The sequence below is a fragment of the Salvia miltiorrhiza genome, chromosome 3 (genome assembly GCF_028751815.1).
Source record: "Salvia miltiorrhiza cultivar Shanhuang (shh) chromosome 3, IMPLAD_Smil_shh, whole genome shotgun sequence".
NCBI classification, from domain to species: domain Eukaryota; kingdom Viridiplantae; phylum Streptophyta; class Magnoliopsida; order Lamiales; family Lamiaceae; genus Salvia; species Salvia miltiorrhiza.
In genome coordinates this window covers 62571163-62588895 of record NC_080389.1, presented here as the reverse complement: position 1 = coordinate 62588895, position 17733 = coordinate 62571163, and the positions used below count along the sequence as shown (strand labels likewise).

The 17733-nt window shown below is 37.5% G+C and overlaps 5 protein-coding genes across 8 annotated transcripts in view; 1 reads left to right on the top strand and 4 right to left on the bottom strand.

The window, feature by feature from the left end:
* The window catches only part of LOC131015234 (probable glycosyltransferase At3g07620), a 1181237-nt gene that overhangs the window by 120573 nt on the left and 1042931 nt on the right, over window positions 1–17733 (bottom strand). The window lies entirely within an intron of this gene.
* On the top strand, window positions 1013–4919 carry LOC131015269 (uncharacterized). The gene is made up of 13 exons (XM_057943587.1): window positions 1013–1322; window positions 2247–2323; window positions 2420–2500; window positions 2781–2909; window positions 3007–3093; window positions 3173–3226; window positions 3335–3425; window positions 3510–3580; window positions 3650–3719; window positions 3790–3842; window positions 3923–4016; window positions 4092–4189; window positions 4672–4919. Exons 1-13 carry the CDS (start codon window positions 1049–1051, stop codon window positions 4759–4761), a joined length of 1269 nt encoding a protein of 422 aa, XP_057799570.1. The 5' UTR covers window positions 1013–1048; the 3' UTR covers window positions 4762–4919.
* LOC131015307 (protein PEROXIN-4) overlaps window positions 4847–17733 on the bottom strand; it is a 30335-nt gene continuing 17448 nt past the window's right edge. Inside the window, exons 2-7 of one of the 2 annotated variants that reach the window (XM_057943663.1) lie at window positions 7665–7705; window positions 7393–7448; window positions 6368–6487; window positions 6140–6268; window positions 5411–5540; window positions 4847–5186 (exon numbers count right to left, since the gene is read on the bottom strand). In XM_057943663.1, the coding sequence (XP_057799646.1) occupies window positions 5098–5186; window positions 5411–5540; window positions 6140–6268; window positions 6368–6487; window positions 7393–7398 (474 nt within the window). In that variant the 5' untranslated portion in view covers window positions 7399–7448; window positions 7665–7705 and the 3' untranslated portion in view covers window positions 4847–5097. Of the gene's footprint in view, window positions 5541–6139; window positions 6269–6367; window positions 6488–7392; window positions 7449–7664; window positions 7706–17733 lie in introns of both variants that reach the window. The other variant, XM_057943662.1, reaches the window with a different exon arrangement.
* On the bottom strand, window positions 8557–15066 carry LOC131015239 (TOM1-like protein 9). Of its 3 annotated transcripts, none has more exons than XM_057943540.1 (10): window positions 14632–15066; window positions 14147–14225; window positions 12535–12633; window positions 12335–12448; window positions 12073–12233; window positions 11433–11514; window positions 11097–11182; window positions 10190–10381; window positions 9539–9960; window positions 8557–9435 (listed from the first exon to the last, which is right to left on the bottom strand). In XM_057943540.1, the coding sequence occupies exons 1-10, from the start codon at window positions 14730–14732 to the stop codon at window positions 8804–8806; spliced, it is 1968 nt and encodes a 655-aa protein (XP_057799523.1). In that variant the 5' UTR covers window positions 14733–15066; the 3' UTR covers window positions 8557–8803. The 3 variants fall into 3 exon arrangements, with proteins under 3 accessions (XP_057799523.1, XP_057799524.1, XP_057799525.1); XM_057943541.1 differs by lacking the exon at window positions 14632–15066 and adding an exon at window positions 13504–13635 and having other exon boundaries at window positions 14147–14181; XM_057943542.1 differs by lacking the exon at window positions 14632–15066 and having other exon boundaries at window positions 12535–12670; window positions 14147–14218.
* The window catches only part of LOC131019138 (D-amino-acid transaminase, chloroplastic-like), a 10323-nt gene continuing 9372 nt past the window's right edge, over window positions 16783–17733 (bottom strand). The window contains exons 6-7 of the mRNA XM_057947824.1: window positions 17497–17728; window positions 16783–17054 (exon numbers count right to left, since the gene is read on the bottom strand). Of these exons, the coding sequence (XP_057803807.1) occupies window positions 16960–17054; window positions 17497–17728 (327 nt within the window). The 3' untranslated portion in view covers window positions 16783–16959. The remainder of the gene's footprint in view (window positions 17055–17496; window positions 17729–17733) is intronic.

The window sequence follows — 17733 nt, the reverse complement described above, 5'->3', positions numbered from 1 at the left end:
GCCAGGCCACGCGTTGGAAACAGCAACCCGTAGGTCTTCGAAACCCGCCGTAAGGGCTTCAACCTGTCGATTCAACAGGGCGATGTCGGCGTCACGACGAGCATCTGCCTGGTTCGGTGGTTGACGACGGGGTGGCATCGCGAAGAATCGTACTGGTCTCTAGATACCAACTGACGTAGCGAAAGCTTAGAATTGCTGGCGAATTGAGAGGCCACTCAATTTCTGAATTTTCATTCCCAAATTAGCTGCTGAAAGTGACGACAAAAACCACATATATACACAAAAATCTAAACCCTAAAGCCCATGCAAGGGCCCAAAGTCAGCAAAGGCCCAAGCCCAACAAAAAATGTCCAACACAGACTGACTAAACAAAACAGAAATGCCTAAGACTTAGGCTGAAATAAACGATCAAATTTATCCATAAAAGCAACAGCTTCAGCCATGACTTCATCATCACTAGCGACATCACTCGAGTATTATATTTTTTTTAAGTTCAAGTTTCATGAGATAGGATTTTTAAAGACTTTACCTTAGCATATTAAACCCAATTACTCCCTCCGTCCCACGAATCTTTCCAAATAAGGTAATAATTATTACCTTCTCTTTCTTACTTTATCACTTTTATTACTTTCTCTCTCCTACTTTATCACTTTTATACTTTATTAACTACATACTTAAAATATTAATCTACAACTCCTTAATTCTTGTGCCGAAACCAAACGTGTCAAGATTCGTGGGACAGAGGGAGTACTAATTAAACTAAAATGTCAAGTAGCTGTATTCACAAAAAATATTTAAAGCCTAAACCTAAACCTAAAGTACGTTCATATTTGTCTCTAGTCTTCGTTCTTGTTCCACCTACTCAAATATTTTACGCAACAATAAAATATTTGAAACATAACTTGCATGTTACAACCATGATTTGATTAAAACCCAATAAGTACAACAAAGCGACTTTATTTATTTATTTATTTTTTTTGAAAAGCGACTATAATCATAAATCATATATTCCAATTTTTTTTTAAAAAATTGTCTAAGTAAGTTAAGAATGAGAGAAAAGAGAAGGATGGATGGTTTAATACTCTTATCCGTAGTAATGGCTGCTGTAGTGTCGCACGTGCCGAACGGCATCTCTCACGTGCGCGCCAATTCAGTGTTCACTGCCTGCGGCTATTATAAATCCAACTGCTACGCCAACTTGGCAGCTCACGCAATTGCTCCGCGATTCCTCTCGGCTCATAGGAGAATGGAGCAATCCGACGCCGCCGCGAAGCTTCGCTCCGAGTTTCTGCAGGTCCTCCGCAGCCGCCGCACTGCCGAAGGTCGTGTCTCGCTCTGTTCACTCTGTGTGTGTGTGTTTTGTTTTTTTGAAATTCGTTGATTTATGGCGTGATATTGTCTCGGATGAGTACAACTGTACAAGAGTTGAATCGGATGGTACAGTAATGGTGTTTGATGAGGATCGCCTCAACATTTCGATTGACATTCATCTGGAATTTTCAATGAGTTTCTGAAGAAAATTTTGGATTTCTGTTTTTTTTTTTTTTAATGTTTTTGCTGTAATATTTTGTGATCCTGGTATGAAGCTGCTGTTCGTCTTAAACGCATTTGATATTCATTTTATCACTAGTTATCGTTCATTACAAACTCTCTCTCACAATTCTTCCTATGTTCATCTGGAATTTTCAGTGAGTTTCTGAAGAAAATTTTTGATTTCTGTATTAACTTTTTATGTTTTTACTGTAATATTTTTTGATCCTGGTTATGAAGCTGTTATTCGTCTTCAATGCATTTGATATTCATTTTTATCACTAATTATCGTTCATTACAAGCTCTGTCTCACAATTCTTCCTATGTTCACCTGGAATTTTTAATGAGTTTCTGGAGAATTTTTGGAATTCTGTATTTTTGCTGTAATATTTTGTGATCCTATTTATGAAGCTGCTATTCGTCTTAAACGCATTTTTATCACTAATTATCGTTCATTACAAACTCTGTCTCACAATTCTTCCTATGTTAATCTGGAATTTTAAATGAGTTTCTGGAGAAAATTTGGATTTCTGTATTTTTGTGTGTGTTTTTGCTGTAATATTTTGTGTTCCTGGTTATGAAGCTGCTATTCGTCTTAAACTCATTTGGTAATTCATTTTATCACTAAAAAGTAAAAAATATCGTTCATTACGAAATCTGCCCCACAATTCTTCCTATGTTGAAACACTCCATTAAACTTCATCAAATCTATGCAGTTCCTCTTTCCGTTGAATCTGCACAACCTGTAAGAGATCCACTATATCAGGAAACTCCTACGCCAACCTACAGTGAGGTCGAAACTGCGTTGAAATTCCCATCCATATCACTTACTAGGTATTAGTAATAAACAGAATCTGTCTCACAAATTTTTCTTATGATGAATGATCAGGCTATGGAGTCTTGTCCAAAGAAAGAGATTGCGAATTTCAGGGAGCTGCTTCAAGAGGAGAATTTTTACCTTACTACTGAGGTACTATGAGTCTATGATTTCTGTTTTCTGCGTGTGTGGTGTGTATTAGTGCGTGTCTTGGTGGTTAGCCGAATATCTAGGAACATGAAAATTGGGCGTGGTTGCGTGCTACATGTTCGATCTATCTACCTATGCAATAAAATGTCAGTTATATTTTGGGCTTAACTTAGATAAGAATAAGGCATATCTCAGGTGCCTGTCATATGTGATGCCTTAAGTATTATGCATGTGATACATTGCTAGATATATCTCTCGAAATTCTGAATAAATTTTCGACCAGGCAGGTGAGCAAGGGCGCTTGCCGGTTCTGCTATTGAAGCTGAAAGAAAGTACTCCGGAGAGAAGGCCAGCAGTGGTTTTCCTGCATAGCACACATAAAAACAAAGAGTGGTTGAGGCCATTACTCGAGGTATAAGGTGGCTTCAAGATGCTTTAGGCATTAACCGGTGTTGTTTTTTCCCGTTTAAGAGCTTAATCCGCAGCATGTTTTTTCCCTATGTTTTCAGGCTTATGCTTCAAGAAATTATATCGCTATAGCCATTGATTCACGTTATCACGGAGAGCGTGCTAAAAACTTGACAACCTACCAAGATGTATTATGCCTCTTCTAAGTTCCAAGTCTTTATCTCTGCTTTCTTTCATATTGGTAAAATCAATTTAATTGTAATGTAGGCTCTAGTGTCGTCGTGGAAAAAGGGAGATACAATGCCTTTCATTTTTGATACGGTAATGTTTCATCCTGCTTCTGTAATTGAATAATTTTAAAAAAATCATTTTGTTTTTTCTTTTTTCTTTTTAATTTACATTCTTGCATGTACACATTCAACATATCAGGTATGGGACTTGATAAAATTGGCAGATCATCTTACAGAAAGGCAGGACATCGATCCTTCGAGGATAGGAATCACTGGCGAATCACTGGGAGGTCAGTTACTCTAAGCTGATAGAATTTATGAAAATCATGATGTTGTATTTCTCCTCTCAATAAGATTATTCCATCATCGATCAGGAATGCATGCATGGTTTGGTGCGGCTGCTGATACTCGTTATTCAGTCGTTGCCCCCGTAATCGGAGTTCAGGTGGGTGTTCCCGACACCAACTAGCTAAGTAAACAAGTAAATGCAGTCTCATTACTTTCAATATTCCAGGGGTTCCGGTGGGCGATTGAGCATGACATGTGGCGAGCTCGAGTTGACAGCCTCAAGCGTGTATTTGAAGGTTAGCAACTGAATACAAGAATGTATTTGAAGCCTGATGATGATTTTTTTTTTCTGTCATTGGTTTGCAGAGGCGAAAATCGACTTGAAGAAACGTGAAGTCGACAGAGAAGTGGTGGAGAAGGTGAGAGGTTTTTTGGTGTGGCTGGTGTTGTACCAAAAGAAGCTGCCGCATTTTGAGGGTAATAACGAATTCGTGAACAGGTTTGGGAGAGGATAGCTCCTGGTTTGGCGTCTCATTTCGACGCGCCTTACACGGTTCCTGCGATTGCTCTTCGCCCTCTATTCATCTTAAACGGTAACAATAGTTTAGTTGAGTGTGTCGTGAAATCTTAATTTTTTTTGTCTGAAAATAGCAACGTGATTTGTTTAGGTGAGAAGGATCCACGCTGCCCCCTAGCTGGACTGGAACTTGCAGAATCGAGAACGAGAAAGGAATATGAAAAAGCCAATTCTGCTGAAAATTTTAAGGTGCTTAATCTCGGTTTAATCATAGATTTTGTCTTCAACTTGCAGCTTCACTCAAACTTTAGAAAAAGTTTAATTTAGTATCTTACCTTATAGAATTCGACGACGGAATAATGAGTCATCTAAGGCAGAAATCTTCATCATCTTTTAAAATTAATCACTATTACTTTTTTATTCATTTTGCATGCTCGCCAATTTTTCGGCCAAACATTTGTGCCTTGAATTACGTCGTTTCTATTCAATAAGATGTTGATACTATTTTTCCACGCGGTCATATTTATGTTATGTTACCACGTCGAAAAATAATCTAAAGTATGCAAACCGAGAAAAAAATAATAGTAGAGTATTTTAATACAGATTTAAAGTTTGTGTGCAAAACAAAAATTTGATAAAAATTCAGTAATTTATATGCTATTAAAACCCTAAAAATTATGATTAATCTTTTAATCTCTCTCTCTCTCACACACACACACACGGTTTTGCAGTTGGTAGCCGAACCGGGGATCGGGCATCAGATGACTCCTTCGATGGTGAAACAAGCTAGTGAATGGTTTGATCAACACTTGAAACCATGAGGGCTGATTCGAATCCGAGTGCTCCTCTATAAATTGCATTTCGCTGGCTAAACTGCCTTTGTTTGAATGGAATACACACCAGCTATTTTGTACTTGTAAACTACAAGACATCACCTGTTTTCACCATTTTCATATTTCAAGGTTTTCGCATTGCTTAATTTCTGAATGAGCAATGGTTTTTGAGAGCTTTCTACTACATCGCACGCGGCGGCGTAGCTTAAAACGTAAATACAAATATGTAACGCGTGATATAACTCATCAACTATGCAGTTGATGAGTTAGGGCATGGTTGTTTTTTGTTAAGGTTTAAACATACAGTCAAATCAAATCCTTCTCTTACCCCTTCTTGGGCATGGCAGCAAGTCTTGTATACATCTTGGCCATAGACTGGAATCCCCTGATGTCGCCAGAGCGGAGAAGGTTGCCTACGCAATGACAGCCAACGAGAACCAGAAACATCACAGCAGGAAACTCGAAACAGATCACATGTTCAACATACTAGATTTGTTGTATGTTTTTGACAGCAGGAATATGAATTTAAATCGTTTTAAATGTCATTTCCAACTTTGGCAAGTTTTCTGATAAGCTGTAAGACTTCCCCAGAAAATACCATATGGGTAGTTTGTGAAGGAATCTTGAAAAAAATTACCTGAATCACAGTTCAGTGGGCTATCAGCCTCTGGATGAGCCATCAGCGCGATTATAGCTCGACAAACTGATTGCAACGTCCATGCTGGACTCCAAGCATTCTTCAATATATCAAGGCAAATCTCACCTGTCTGAAATCATAGCTTCAACAATTAATTCGATATTACTAAGATCAACGGAAAGTGCCAGCAGGTTATGCTTCATCTTTATATGGCATGTTATGCACAATGATCGTGAAAGTGTACAAGCCGTGGTCAAGTTCAAAGTCTTTTTTGCTAGGATATTGCAGCTTACTGTATGCCACAACCATAAGCATGTTTAGATGCTTATAAAGTTCAACTCATTGCATGCATTCAATCCTATATGCCAAAGCATTACAATCTACAATCTAATTGGTAAGACGCTTCCCCTCCAACCACTAGGTTGGGGGTTCGAGTCATCACGGAAGGGAATTGAGGAAATAGGGAACTATTATTGATACTCCTACCACCCCCACCCCCCACCCCTGAAAAAAAAAAAAGCAGTACAATCTCAATCATGTCATGCTACAACTTACAAACTACGGCATCAGACATGCTGTTTCTTTCTAATGCAAGATTTTTACTTTCCACAAACAACTTTACCGACAGAATTCCAGCAAATTTTCATAATCTACAGTGACACTAGAAAGTTATCGCTTTGTCTGAGGATAATATACCTTAAAAAGATGATTAGGAAAGACATTAAATACCTTGAAATGCACATTTGGATGGAATATTTTGGTTAAGAACCGAACTTGAGGAGGCTGCAAAGGATACTGCTCAGGTACGGAGAAAGCAAGCTGGAAAACTCCACCCTCATAAGGAGTTTCCGATGGCCCCTACATAGCACAGGATTAAGCAAGTAATATTTTATCAAATGCTCAACTCATCAAATGTCTCGTGGCGCACAATGAAACACAAGAAACAGTCGAACACACCTTTATAAGAGCAGTCCATTTAAATATGTTTGAATCGTCACAAACGAGTTGGATATCTGGATCAGCTGTTTTCTCTCGCTGTACTTCTTTGTATTCCTTAAAGAGCCTTGCCCTTGATGCCTATTTTTAAGAGCATTGTATATTTTGATAACTGAGGCCTTTTTACAAGAAGATGACTGCAAATAAAAGGCACAAAATCCAAGTCTCATCGTCAAAGAATACGCTTCAAGAATCTATTCTTCCCGTTCAGCGAATCCCCTTTTAAAATTATCAATCATGATGGTAACCTAAATTCACTGTCCTACTGCCTCCCACCTATTCTTGATTCCCATGCACTAAAATTCATAATTCTTCAATCCATAGATATCTATTCAGATCAATTTTCAAACAAAACCCAATTTTGTCATATTTAGTCTGCAGTTGAAACTCACATCAGTCACTTATTTCGGCTAGATATTTCATTACAATCTTAACATAGTTTAGCATATAACCTTCCACTCACCTCCTTATCCCTTCCAATAGCGGCGATTCATTGCCACACATATTACGCATGAGTACACATCTAGTTTAATCAGAAACGGAGCTAAGCCGGGCAGGATCTGGTCAATTTTTTTTTTATTGCTATATGTAGGTTGTATTTAGTATTTTTTTTCCAGATTTTTTATATATAAAACTGTAATTTCATCGGTCCAAATTTGTTCCTAAACACAACAATGTAATTTCGCCCGCTCATTTCTAAAATCCTAGCTCCATCCCTGAGTTTAATCATACGAAGTAGAACAACAAAACTAAATAAGACAAAACGTTCTTCAAAATGAAGTGGAAGCCTGACACAAATTTCAATATTAATATAGGGTTACAGCTTGGCTTCACTCCGAATCAAGCACAACATAACACATAGGAAACAACGGATTCGTATAATTTATAGAAATGGAGACTATTTTCCAACCCTACCAAAAGATACGTAATCCGTTAAGCTTGAAAAAACCGAAATCATCACAACACTGAAAGCGATCAACACTAACCTGCATTTTCAACACTGACTTTTGCTATCAAATTCACACCAATTCTCACCGAAGACCTGCATCAATTGAAGCAAAATTTGAAGTTGCAATCAGTACGCAGCTATATTTTGCTACCGATCACAAAACCGAAAAGACCGAGAATCAGATAAACAGATATACAAATGCAATCGTCTCCGTTGAAAAATATTATAATAAGCGATAAAATCAGGATTCAAACTCAAAAATCGCATATTCAGATGGAAAAAAGAAAAAGAAAAAAAAATGATGCTTACCGTAGTGAATTGATGAGTGATCACAAAATAGGCGCTCAGCTGAAGTGAGGTGGAAACTTGGGATTGAATAAAAGTAAAGGACTTCTACCTACGCAATCACCTGTGTGACGGTGCACCATACTCCCATGAATTACTAGTAATCCTCTGTGCAACGGCGCACCATGCGCCTGAGCGGTCGAGCTGAACCGGGTTGTTCCCAGTCAGATCTGACCGGAGCGGTCGAGCTGAACCGGGTCGATTAGTGTGTTTTACAAAAATTATACTACATCCGTCACACTATAAGTGGCTCAAAACTTTTCGGCACGAGAATTAAGGAAAATGTGTAAATTTGTTAAAACTGGTAGTGTCCGACCTAAAATGGAATACATGTCACTTTTAATTGGCCGGAGGGAGTAAATATTTAATATTTTGACTTTTTTAGTATTTTAATTAAACTTTGAGTTTATTATATGAAATGTTACAATAGATTTAGTTTTCATTAGTTCCATAAGTTTAATAAATACCTTTGAATAGTTAAAGCCTATTTTAATGTAATTCATCGTTTTGTAGCTAGCACTTGATGAATATATTAACTAATTTATAACCCATCGACATATTATAATATCAATATTTTCTTAAATTCTAGCATCTTTCCGGTTCCTAAAGCAAACAATATAGAGACGATACATTTGAATATGTTATATAGGTGGTGGTATATTGTCGAATTTCGACGAACAATAGCTTTACATTATAAGTAAAAATTAATAAAAGAATAACTTTATATTTAGCTAGAATTCGGTTACATTTCACTTTCTTCATCCTCATTTTCGAAAAAATATTTTTAATAATGACTATATATATAAAAAAAGGGGTATTGCCATCGATGCTCTTACTCACCCAACCAAAGCAAAAATAGAAAATGCTTCTTTCCTTTATACGAGTTTTCCGTTTCTACAATGAAAATGTACCTGAATCTAATGACAAGAAATACATAAAAACCAAAAAAAAAAAAAAAAAGGTGAAGAAATGCAGGCAACACGAAGCATGAAGGTGAAGAATATATATGATACCCCCAAAAATAGAAGAAAAACTAAGGCAGGCCAAACGAGTTAGCAAACAAAATAAGCAAAAGTCAAGGGCAAAGAAAGCCATCTATCTCTTCACATGCTCTCAGCTCTACCTGGTGTCGTCTTCCCCGGTTTGAATTTAGAGATGTCGACAAGGTCCCCGAATAGCTTGTCCTCCGGCCTAGACGGCCTTCCGGATGGAAGACTGCTTGACGCTGAATTTCTCAGCCCGCTGTCGTCCCTCACTGACATCGCGGATATGGTTTGCTGAGCAAAGTAGGCATTTTGCATTTGGCTTTGGCCGTGGCCTTGGCCTTGGCCGTAGCCGTATCCATATCCATAACCAGCAGGCATTTGGTTGTTGTACATCTGTTGAGGATGATACATGTATCCCATCTGGGCAGGTTGCATTTGCTGCGGATACATAACCACGGGCTGCTGCTGTGGGTGCTGCATGGGATAAGGATGCAACCCTTGCATTTGGTTGCTCTGCATGGCCCGGTTGTCCATCGCTGTAAACTGGCCGCCGTTGTACCCACCAAGCGCCGCCTGATCATTCGCCACGGGTTGCTGACCTGTAATATAAGCGCCACTGGGCGATGGTTGGGCGTGACTTACTACTCCTTGAGTTGCTTGCATTTGTTGAGGCTGGTTTACTGCAGGCAGACTGCTGTCAAGTGTTGCTTCCCATGGCGGAGGGGGGAGAGAGTCGCTCGCCTGAGCGCCTTTGACACAAAAAGATAAGAGAATAGGCACAATTCAGGTTCAGCTTCTACCTCATTTGGGGTTGTGTGGGGATAGTATATATAAAATCAAGAAAACATGTACCGTAAACTGGTGAGGGTGGCTGCTGCTGTTGGTTCATTTGACCGTAAATTGGTGAGGGCGGTTGCTGCTGTTGGGCTATCTGACCGTTCCAGGTACCATTTGGGTATGCAGAAGGCTGTAGAGTGGGGGAATCATGTGGCTGCTGAAACTGAGAAGAAGAAGGATAAGCATGTCCAACAGGAGTCAATGGCTGATTGTTATTACTATCTGAAAACATGTCGACGAGAGTAAGAGCGTTGTGCTGAGAAGCGACGGGGCTAGTTGGTTGGGGCTGTCCCACAGGAACAAGTGCAAGTGCGTTGAGGTCATCTCCACTCAAAAGATCTATCTTTGGATCAGCCTTAATTGGAGTCGACAACTGGCCGTTAGTCATGGGAGGAGGGATAGACAACTGTGTCCCTAAGCTAGTACTCGACGTAGAGCTGCAAATAAAGCAATAACATCAATCAGTATTTACTTCATAATCACCCTGAGGTATATCATGGTTTCAAATGCAAAAACTCATTGCAAGAGCTCAGTAATTTAAGTTCAAGTGACACCAAAATATTCAAGTGTAAATTAAACCAATAAGAAAAAAAGAAAAAAAAGATACAAACAACCATATGGAACAAGGAGGCTCTATTCATACTCAAGGACGGAGTTGAAATTTACCCTCGGTCTGATTGTTTGGTATCACCAGTGTCGATAAGAGGAGTATCAACAGGTACCAAGGCTTTAGTTGGTTCAGGATTTAACTTCTCTGACTGCACAGGGGCAGCTCCAGAGGCGAGTGCTTCGTGCTTTGCTAGTACACGTTGCAAGTCATCATTCAGGGCCAACCCTTGGCACAATAGTGATTCATCGCTAAACCAGAAGACATTAAAATAAAACCCAATAGTTAGCATGGCACTCTTTCCTTAATAAAAAATCATTCAAAATAACATTGTGGCACGAGAAGTACAGTTACTGGACAACAAACTTTGGTGGTAGATGTATATAGTAAAAGACTACAGATATTCTAGAGCTCCATCATCGAGAATTAACTAATGGATAAGAGGCCACATCAATACTGGGTGCAACAGAAGCCACTTGATGTCCACAAAAGCAATACAGAAGGCACTCATTCAAAAGATCATCAAGCGTTCTAATTACCATACAAACATGCAGCAACTGTGGAAGAAAAAAAACTTTGACCAATTTCAACGTTTTACCCTTAACTGGAACAATTCGGTTAAATCTAAATTAAGAAATACTTATCTAACAAATATAAGACAGTTCACCCCAACCAACATTGTGTGTAGGAAGTTGTCAAGCCCCAAATAAAACACCAGCTTCTGTAAAGCAATTAAAGTGATAACATAAAAAATTTGTTTTCACCTGCTTAGTAAAATAAATAACTAAAAACTAAATGCACCAGATGGTAGCATCATCCTTCAACATCTATTATAGGCCATTCACCACTTAGATGCTCTCTCTTACAATAAATTTATCGAGATTATGTTCTATTTCCATTTAACAAAATGTAAGGCAAAACTAAACCAGAACAGGTGATAAGGACTGCAAGTAAACAAGAGCTTACGAAGTTGAGTTCACAAGGTGTACTACTCTTTGCTTGTATGTACGGCATTGTTCGACCAGATCAACAATGACCTCCTGCTTGATTCCCTGCCAACAGATACTCAGAGTTCAATATCTCAAATATTAAGTGAATTAAGATACAGATAAATAATTGATTATAAATAGTATGAGTGAATTATAATTCCACTAACAACACAAGTACAAGCAAATCTTGGGAAGCAGAAAAACCTAATCCTACAAACTATTCATAATTTTACATTCTTCAAAATATATATCCCCACGGAGTACTTATTTCAATTATCATACGAAAAGCTTTCCATCCATAGTGGGATGATACCTCTTTGTTTCCAGGATCTAAAGCACTCAGCATTTCTGTTAGGACATCCATGATACCACGTGCATTTTGAAGTTCCGTCAAGCTGGCATAAAACCAGTGGTACAGAAAAAATCAGATAAATAGAATTCCAAACATAAAACTTCAGGATATAATGTACCCACAATTTTTAGTGCAGTTCCTTGTATCAACATTTACCAAATGAAACCAAGGAGGTCAACTAGGTTCAAACGGCACATATACAAAAGCAATTGAAACCTTCATAAGACATAACTAGCTTTCACCCAGAACAGGCTCATAATTTCAAACGCTCAATAAGAACTTCAATTATTCATAACAATGGAAAGGCAAAGAAGTCAAAAAATGTTACACTCTTCACGTACAACATTTTAACTTTTCCAAATGAGATTTATCTCCATTAATCCATTTGACATAGTCCCCATTTACATAGCCGTAAGGGAATTGTCAAGATAGTTAGAAGGAAGATAAGATGCAAAAGACATTGTAAGGAAGACATGGCAGCATCATATTACATAAAGGATAATGTGGTGCATGTTTCCAATAAAAAGAAATATATCAACACATGCCATTGTTCTATGAAAATGAAAAATCATTAAAATGTTTCTTTTTGAGAATAATGCACCTCAATGTTGGGAACTCAGCTTCTGCAGAAGGCTCAGCTCCATCAGCTCTAGGTTCTATATTGCGAATATTTGGTGGATAAGATGTCAAGGGTTGTGTTTGCGGCGGTGTGAAAACAGGAGCTGACCTCTCAGATCTCTGAGGGAAAACTGCCCCAAGACGCTGGTAGACAAGACAGATTGCAGAAGCATAAAGAAATAAAGAAATCACTGTGTGTGCATCAGAAATTAAGTACTAAGACAGTAAGATCCTAGCATTAGTACCAATAAATCCTGGTATGCCACATAATACTGAGGATATCTTCCCCTTGGTCCTCCAAACGCTTCTTGCCAAGTATCTATTAGAATCAATATCTTCTCTTTGACATGGAAGTCTGGCTGCAGTGATAAATTTTGTATCACTAAAAGCATAAGCACCTAATCAAGACAATGATAGATAGTGGGGACATCTATGATCTGGATACCTTCTTTTTCACTATCTTCACCATCTCATGAGGCAAATCCTTCTCAGCAACATGCATATGGACAATATCACCGCAGTTCTTCACAACAGTCTCCAATAGCTAGAAAATGCAATGAAAACATTTGCAATTGACTGAGCTGTTTAGAAAACTTCTTCCATTACAACTTTACAAGGATATGTGTCTCTACAAGAAAGGGATAAAAAAAGCATTTCAAGATAGTTCATACAGCGGTCTATTCATTCTTACCTTCCCTTTTCTTGCATGTCATATGTTAATCATATATGATACAACACCCCTTACTTTCAGCCATTTAGAATCCTCTCAACAACAACAATTAATGAATTCCTTTCACATAGTGTGCACAAGCATCTCATCTAAGTGATTGCTATACACGGATCCTCTATTCAGAAATTGCAGGTAAGTTATAATCATAAGTAGTTTCTTCAAAGTTCTGGCAAAAACTTAAATAGTCAAACATTTATTACAATAGTGGACATGCTCATTGTTTAAGTGTACAATCTAACATTTTGGCCTCAGACCCCCAGTTTAGTCTTATGTTACTTTATTGTAGTTTATGACTTTTCTATTAACCATCTTCAGCTGTTGAAGCATTAAATTCCACAAGTAAAAGATCACTGGTCTCAACGAACAAAGTTTTCAATAACTCAAATCTCTCCCAGAGTGCAGGTATATTTTAAATGGATATTTTCACTCTCTTTGGATCACATTAACAATGTCTGTCATACTAACTTCTAATACTAACGAGGGAACTTACAATTTCTCAATTTTCTAAATAATGCATCTCAGACATCCTTATCCACGGTCAAGAAACAGAGCATTCTTCTATAACTTCAGAAAACTAAGTTTGTCTCAAATCATATTCTGTGTTCTTCTTGATTATTAGTCCCTTTATAAAAGATCATTTAAACTTAAATCCAGTGTTACTGTTTGACAAAGGACATCTTTTACCCTTCCGTATGTTAATCCGCACTTTATCCGTCCAAATCCACAGGACAAATACAATTTATTCTGTGTCTTCTTTCCAGCTGTCATCCTATTGAATTACAAGAACTTGATAATACTCAAGCCTTCTCCAAAGTTCTGCAAGAAGAGAATAATTGCACCCAGTTTGCAAATTGTCCATGCTCTATATTAATGAAGTGTAAATGTGTCTGAAATCCAACGCAACAATCTCCTCAAGAAACAACAAACAAAATTTTGACAAATTGGGAACTGCCAACTTCTGTGTCATATGCACAAAAAATCTCGTTTCAATACATTCAGATTTCAGAGTCGAATCTTTAATCACCCAGATGAGTGCAGCCCCAGTAATTGTCCCAATGACATAAGACAAATAAATCTTTTCCCTGATGCAAGTGCACTAAACTACCTAGTATGATTATTCGTATTCAGTGACAATAGCACATTCTGTGATCTCAAAACCCAATTGAGCATTAACAACCACAGGTCCACAGCTGATAACCAACAAGGATGAATTCGGTTGATTATTATGAAACAAGGATGAATTCGGTTGATCATTATGAAAAGACAACAGCCTATGCGTATCATATCACACAAGAGTGTAAATGTCAGGCTAGGAAATTAAGCTTACTGTTAAGGCAAGCAGCTGAACTTTCGCATTCCTGCTACCAAGACGCTTCTTTATACCGCGAACAACATCTTTCGCTTGTCTGATAAAAATAAAAAATCGAACATAAGTTCACAGAGCACCATTCATCTTAAACAATGACAATAAACTTTCCTGACTACATGAGGTCAGATATTCTATAAGCCACCCTTCCCCTCCGTGATTTCTCCTCCCCCCTCCCCCCCCCCCCCCCCCCACACACACACACAATTTTAGTAGAATTATTAAAAACCATATCCAAAAACACGCATCAACAGCTCAAAAAACAAAACAAAAAAAAAACAGCAAAAACAGTCCAATTATCAATCCGTGAAAGCTGTAGCTACATAAACGGACTAACACTAAAGCCAAAAAAAAAACTATATGAAGTCAAGCTCACAGCAACATGCCTCTATTTTCCCCCTTGTTTTAAGCTACGATAAGAAGAAGAAGAAGAAGAAGAAAATTACGCAGGATCGTGATTGCAAATATCACAGATCTCAATATTCATAGCCCAATCCGGCCCGATCAGCATATCGCTCGTAGCTCTATCCACCATAGCATTTACCATCTTTCCTCCTCCTGCTCAACCCAGTAACCCTAATTCCACAGCGATTGGAGTCTACGCGTCAACGCCGGCGAGAACCTACCCACCAAATTCCCCCGAGAATCGAAAAAAATCTTCGAAATAATTAACGAAATCAAAAATATGCGACAAAAATAGTTATCTCGGGGGATCCGATCGCTAGTTTCAATCAGTTCTGTTAGTTTTGGATTGCAGAATCTAGGGAGAAAAAAATTGCGAAAAAAAATCAATTTTAGGGGGTCAAGTATTGAATGGGGCGGGCCAATAGGATTGGGACGCGTGGAGGCTGTTCGGGTTTTATTGATGATTGACGCCGCCGACTATGACGATCCGACGGTGGTGGTGGCGTTTGAGAAAACTAGTGGGTTTGGTGGGCCACGTCGGCTTTTATATGGGGCTACGTGTTTTCAATTATTGTTGCTCAATGCTTGCCTTGTGACTTATCATAATTTTGTTATATTTTAATTAGTGTTCCTTCAATCCTTCTTGTTATTGTATTGTCATAGTATTTTTTTTTATGGTTTGTTTCATGTTTGAAAGTATAAAATTGAAATTATTGGGAAGCTTTAATTATACAATATAATCATTGAATATTTCATAAAATTAATAATAGGGGAGGACAATTCAAATAATGTGTTTCAAAAGCTTTTATTAGTGTTGAGATTTGACGAAACTCATGGTTGCTCCTCTTTTTACAGGGATTCAATGTCCCCCAATTTTATGTGACATTATATTAATAATATTTTTTTATAAAAATGAAAATTTATTTTAATATTATGAATTATACTTAATTTTTATTTCAAAAAATTAAAATTTTAAACAATTATATACCATAATTTTTAATTTATCGGCCTATTACTACCTAATAAAAGTGAAATTAGATTATATACCATAACTTTTGGTTTTCAGTAAAGGATTATGTAGGATAATTTGTAACCAGGATATTTAGCGTGGATAATGACAAATTATTAATACTGAGTTGGTGTTTGCTATCATGGCTAAATACAGAATATTCTGGTTTGAGTTAATCCTAGGGGGAGGTGGTATTATTAATCCTAAGAAATCTGGATTAATAATACTGGGTCGTGGGATTAAACCTGGTTATCCGCATTATTATTAAATAATACCAAATACTAGAGTGATCTATACTAAATTAGCTAATACAGTGTATTAGCCAATATCAAACACGCCCTAATTAGATGGAATAAATCTTAGTTAATAATTATACACTATAATTGATAATGTAGATTAAATGACATGCATTGTTGTCGAGATATTTTTAAAAAAAATTATCCATATGCATCCAAGTTGAGATGATAACATAATTAAGTTGAATTCTAATATGATTCAAGCTATTTTAGCCTATATGTATGGCATATTGGTCGGTTATAATTCCGTATTTATATATGAAATATATTATTGAGTTTTTTTTGAGTCCGACACATTTTTTGTGCAAGCTCCATGGCATCATGTTTTTGTTTGAGAGCAATATAATTATCTTTTAAAATCATGGCATGAATCATGATCGTATTTAAAAAGATCAATATGCAAGCAACGAAGACTTTGCTTTTCAGGCTAAATAAACTTAACATAATCTAAAAAACTAATTATTTAAAATTTGCATTATTATCACATGTCATAATTTCATTTATCAAATAATGGATGGCTAGAGTATCTATTGTTTTTTATAATAACTAAGGAATCTATTCCTTTATATGAGATGAAAAGAGGAATTTCACAATGCAAACAAAATTGTTCTAGTAAACATCTACACATTATTGATTTGTAGGAGTACAAAATATGGTCCATTTCCAATAAACTTCACCAATAAAAAATTTACTTGGATTTGGGGCTAATTATGCTCTTGACCAATAAGACTATGAAGTAAAATCTATTAGTACTACGTTTCTCCTCCAATTAATAGCTCAGAAATTCGACCTAAAAGATTAGTGTGTGAAATTGTTTTTACTTATTTGATAATAATAATTTTTAAAAAGAAAAACTATTTTGGCCAATAAATCTAAACATCGAGACACAACCAAACGAACGAGACAATTATATACAAGTGAAATGTATCGACAATAAAAAAATTCACAAACATCGTTCGGCAACATACAAGATACAAATCCAACAAATTTTTGTGTGATCGAAGACGATTCACATTCCTACAACTTCACGAGCGAATCGGCAACTAAGAAAGACCGAAATCGGGTCAATAAGGAACGGCAACCCTAACTGTGGCCGGACCCAATTTCATGTCCTCCAAAATGAGATTCCGAAGAGACCGAGCCACCGGACCTTCATTGCCTGCCAAAACAAAAACATACCATTAGAGTCGTCAAAATTCTGGGCGGGCCGGACCAAAATTGATCGGATCAATTTTTAGGTGTTCTAGACCCGTCTAAAATACGGGCCTATATTTTGGGCTGGGGTGATGGACCAAATGGAAGACCCAACCGGTTGGCCCGGCCCGGCCCGGCCTGACCGGAACTCCTATTTGACCTCTTAAAGCATGGGTCAGACTATTTTTGACAACTCTAACGAGCACTATTCGGTGCTCGTGCACATCTTAGCTAGGTGAAAAAAAGGTCAGGAAAAATCAAAAAGCTTATATGATACATGTTGATTATCCATCTAAAGATCATTTCTATGCTTTCTTTAAATGGGAGCACATAAATGGCATATCATAACCACAAAAATCTTTCAACTAACAAGCAAGTTATGATGCTAGAAAGAAAAACAATCTTACCATCACCAATGACTTGATCATCCCATTGCACGACTGCGCGAACGAGAACTCCACTACCGATGAGCATCATTTCATCAGCTTCCTTCCCTTCTTCCACGGTCACATCGCGTAGCCGTATCCCTCGAAGTCTTCCTTCCTCCACCAAACTCTCCGCAAGCACCAACACTCTCCTCGCCGTGCACCCTCTGAGAATTTTATCAAACTTTGGCATCACGAATTCCTTCCCCTTTGTGACGA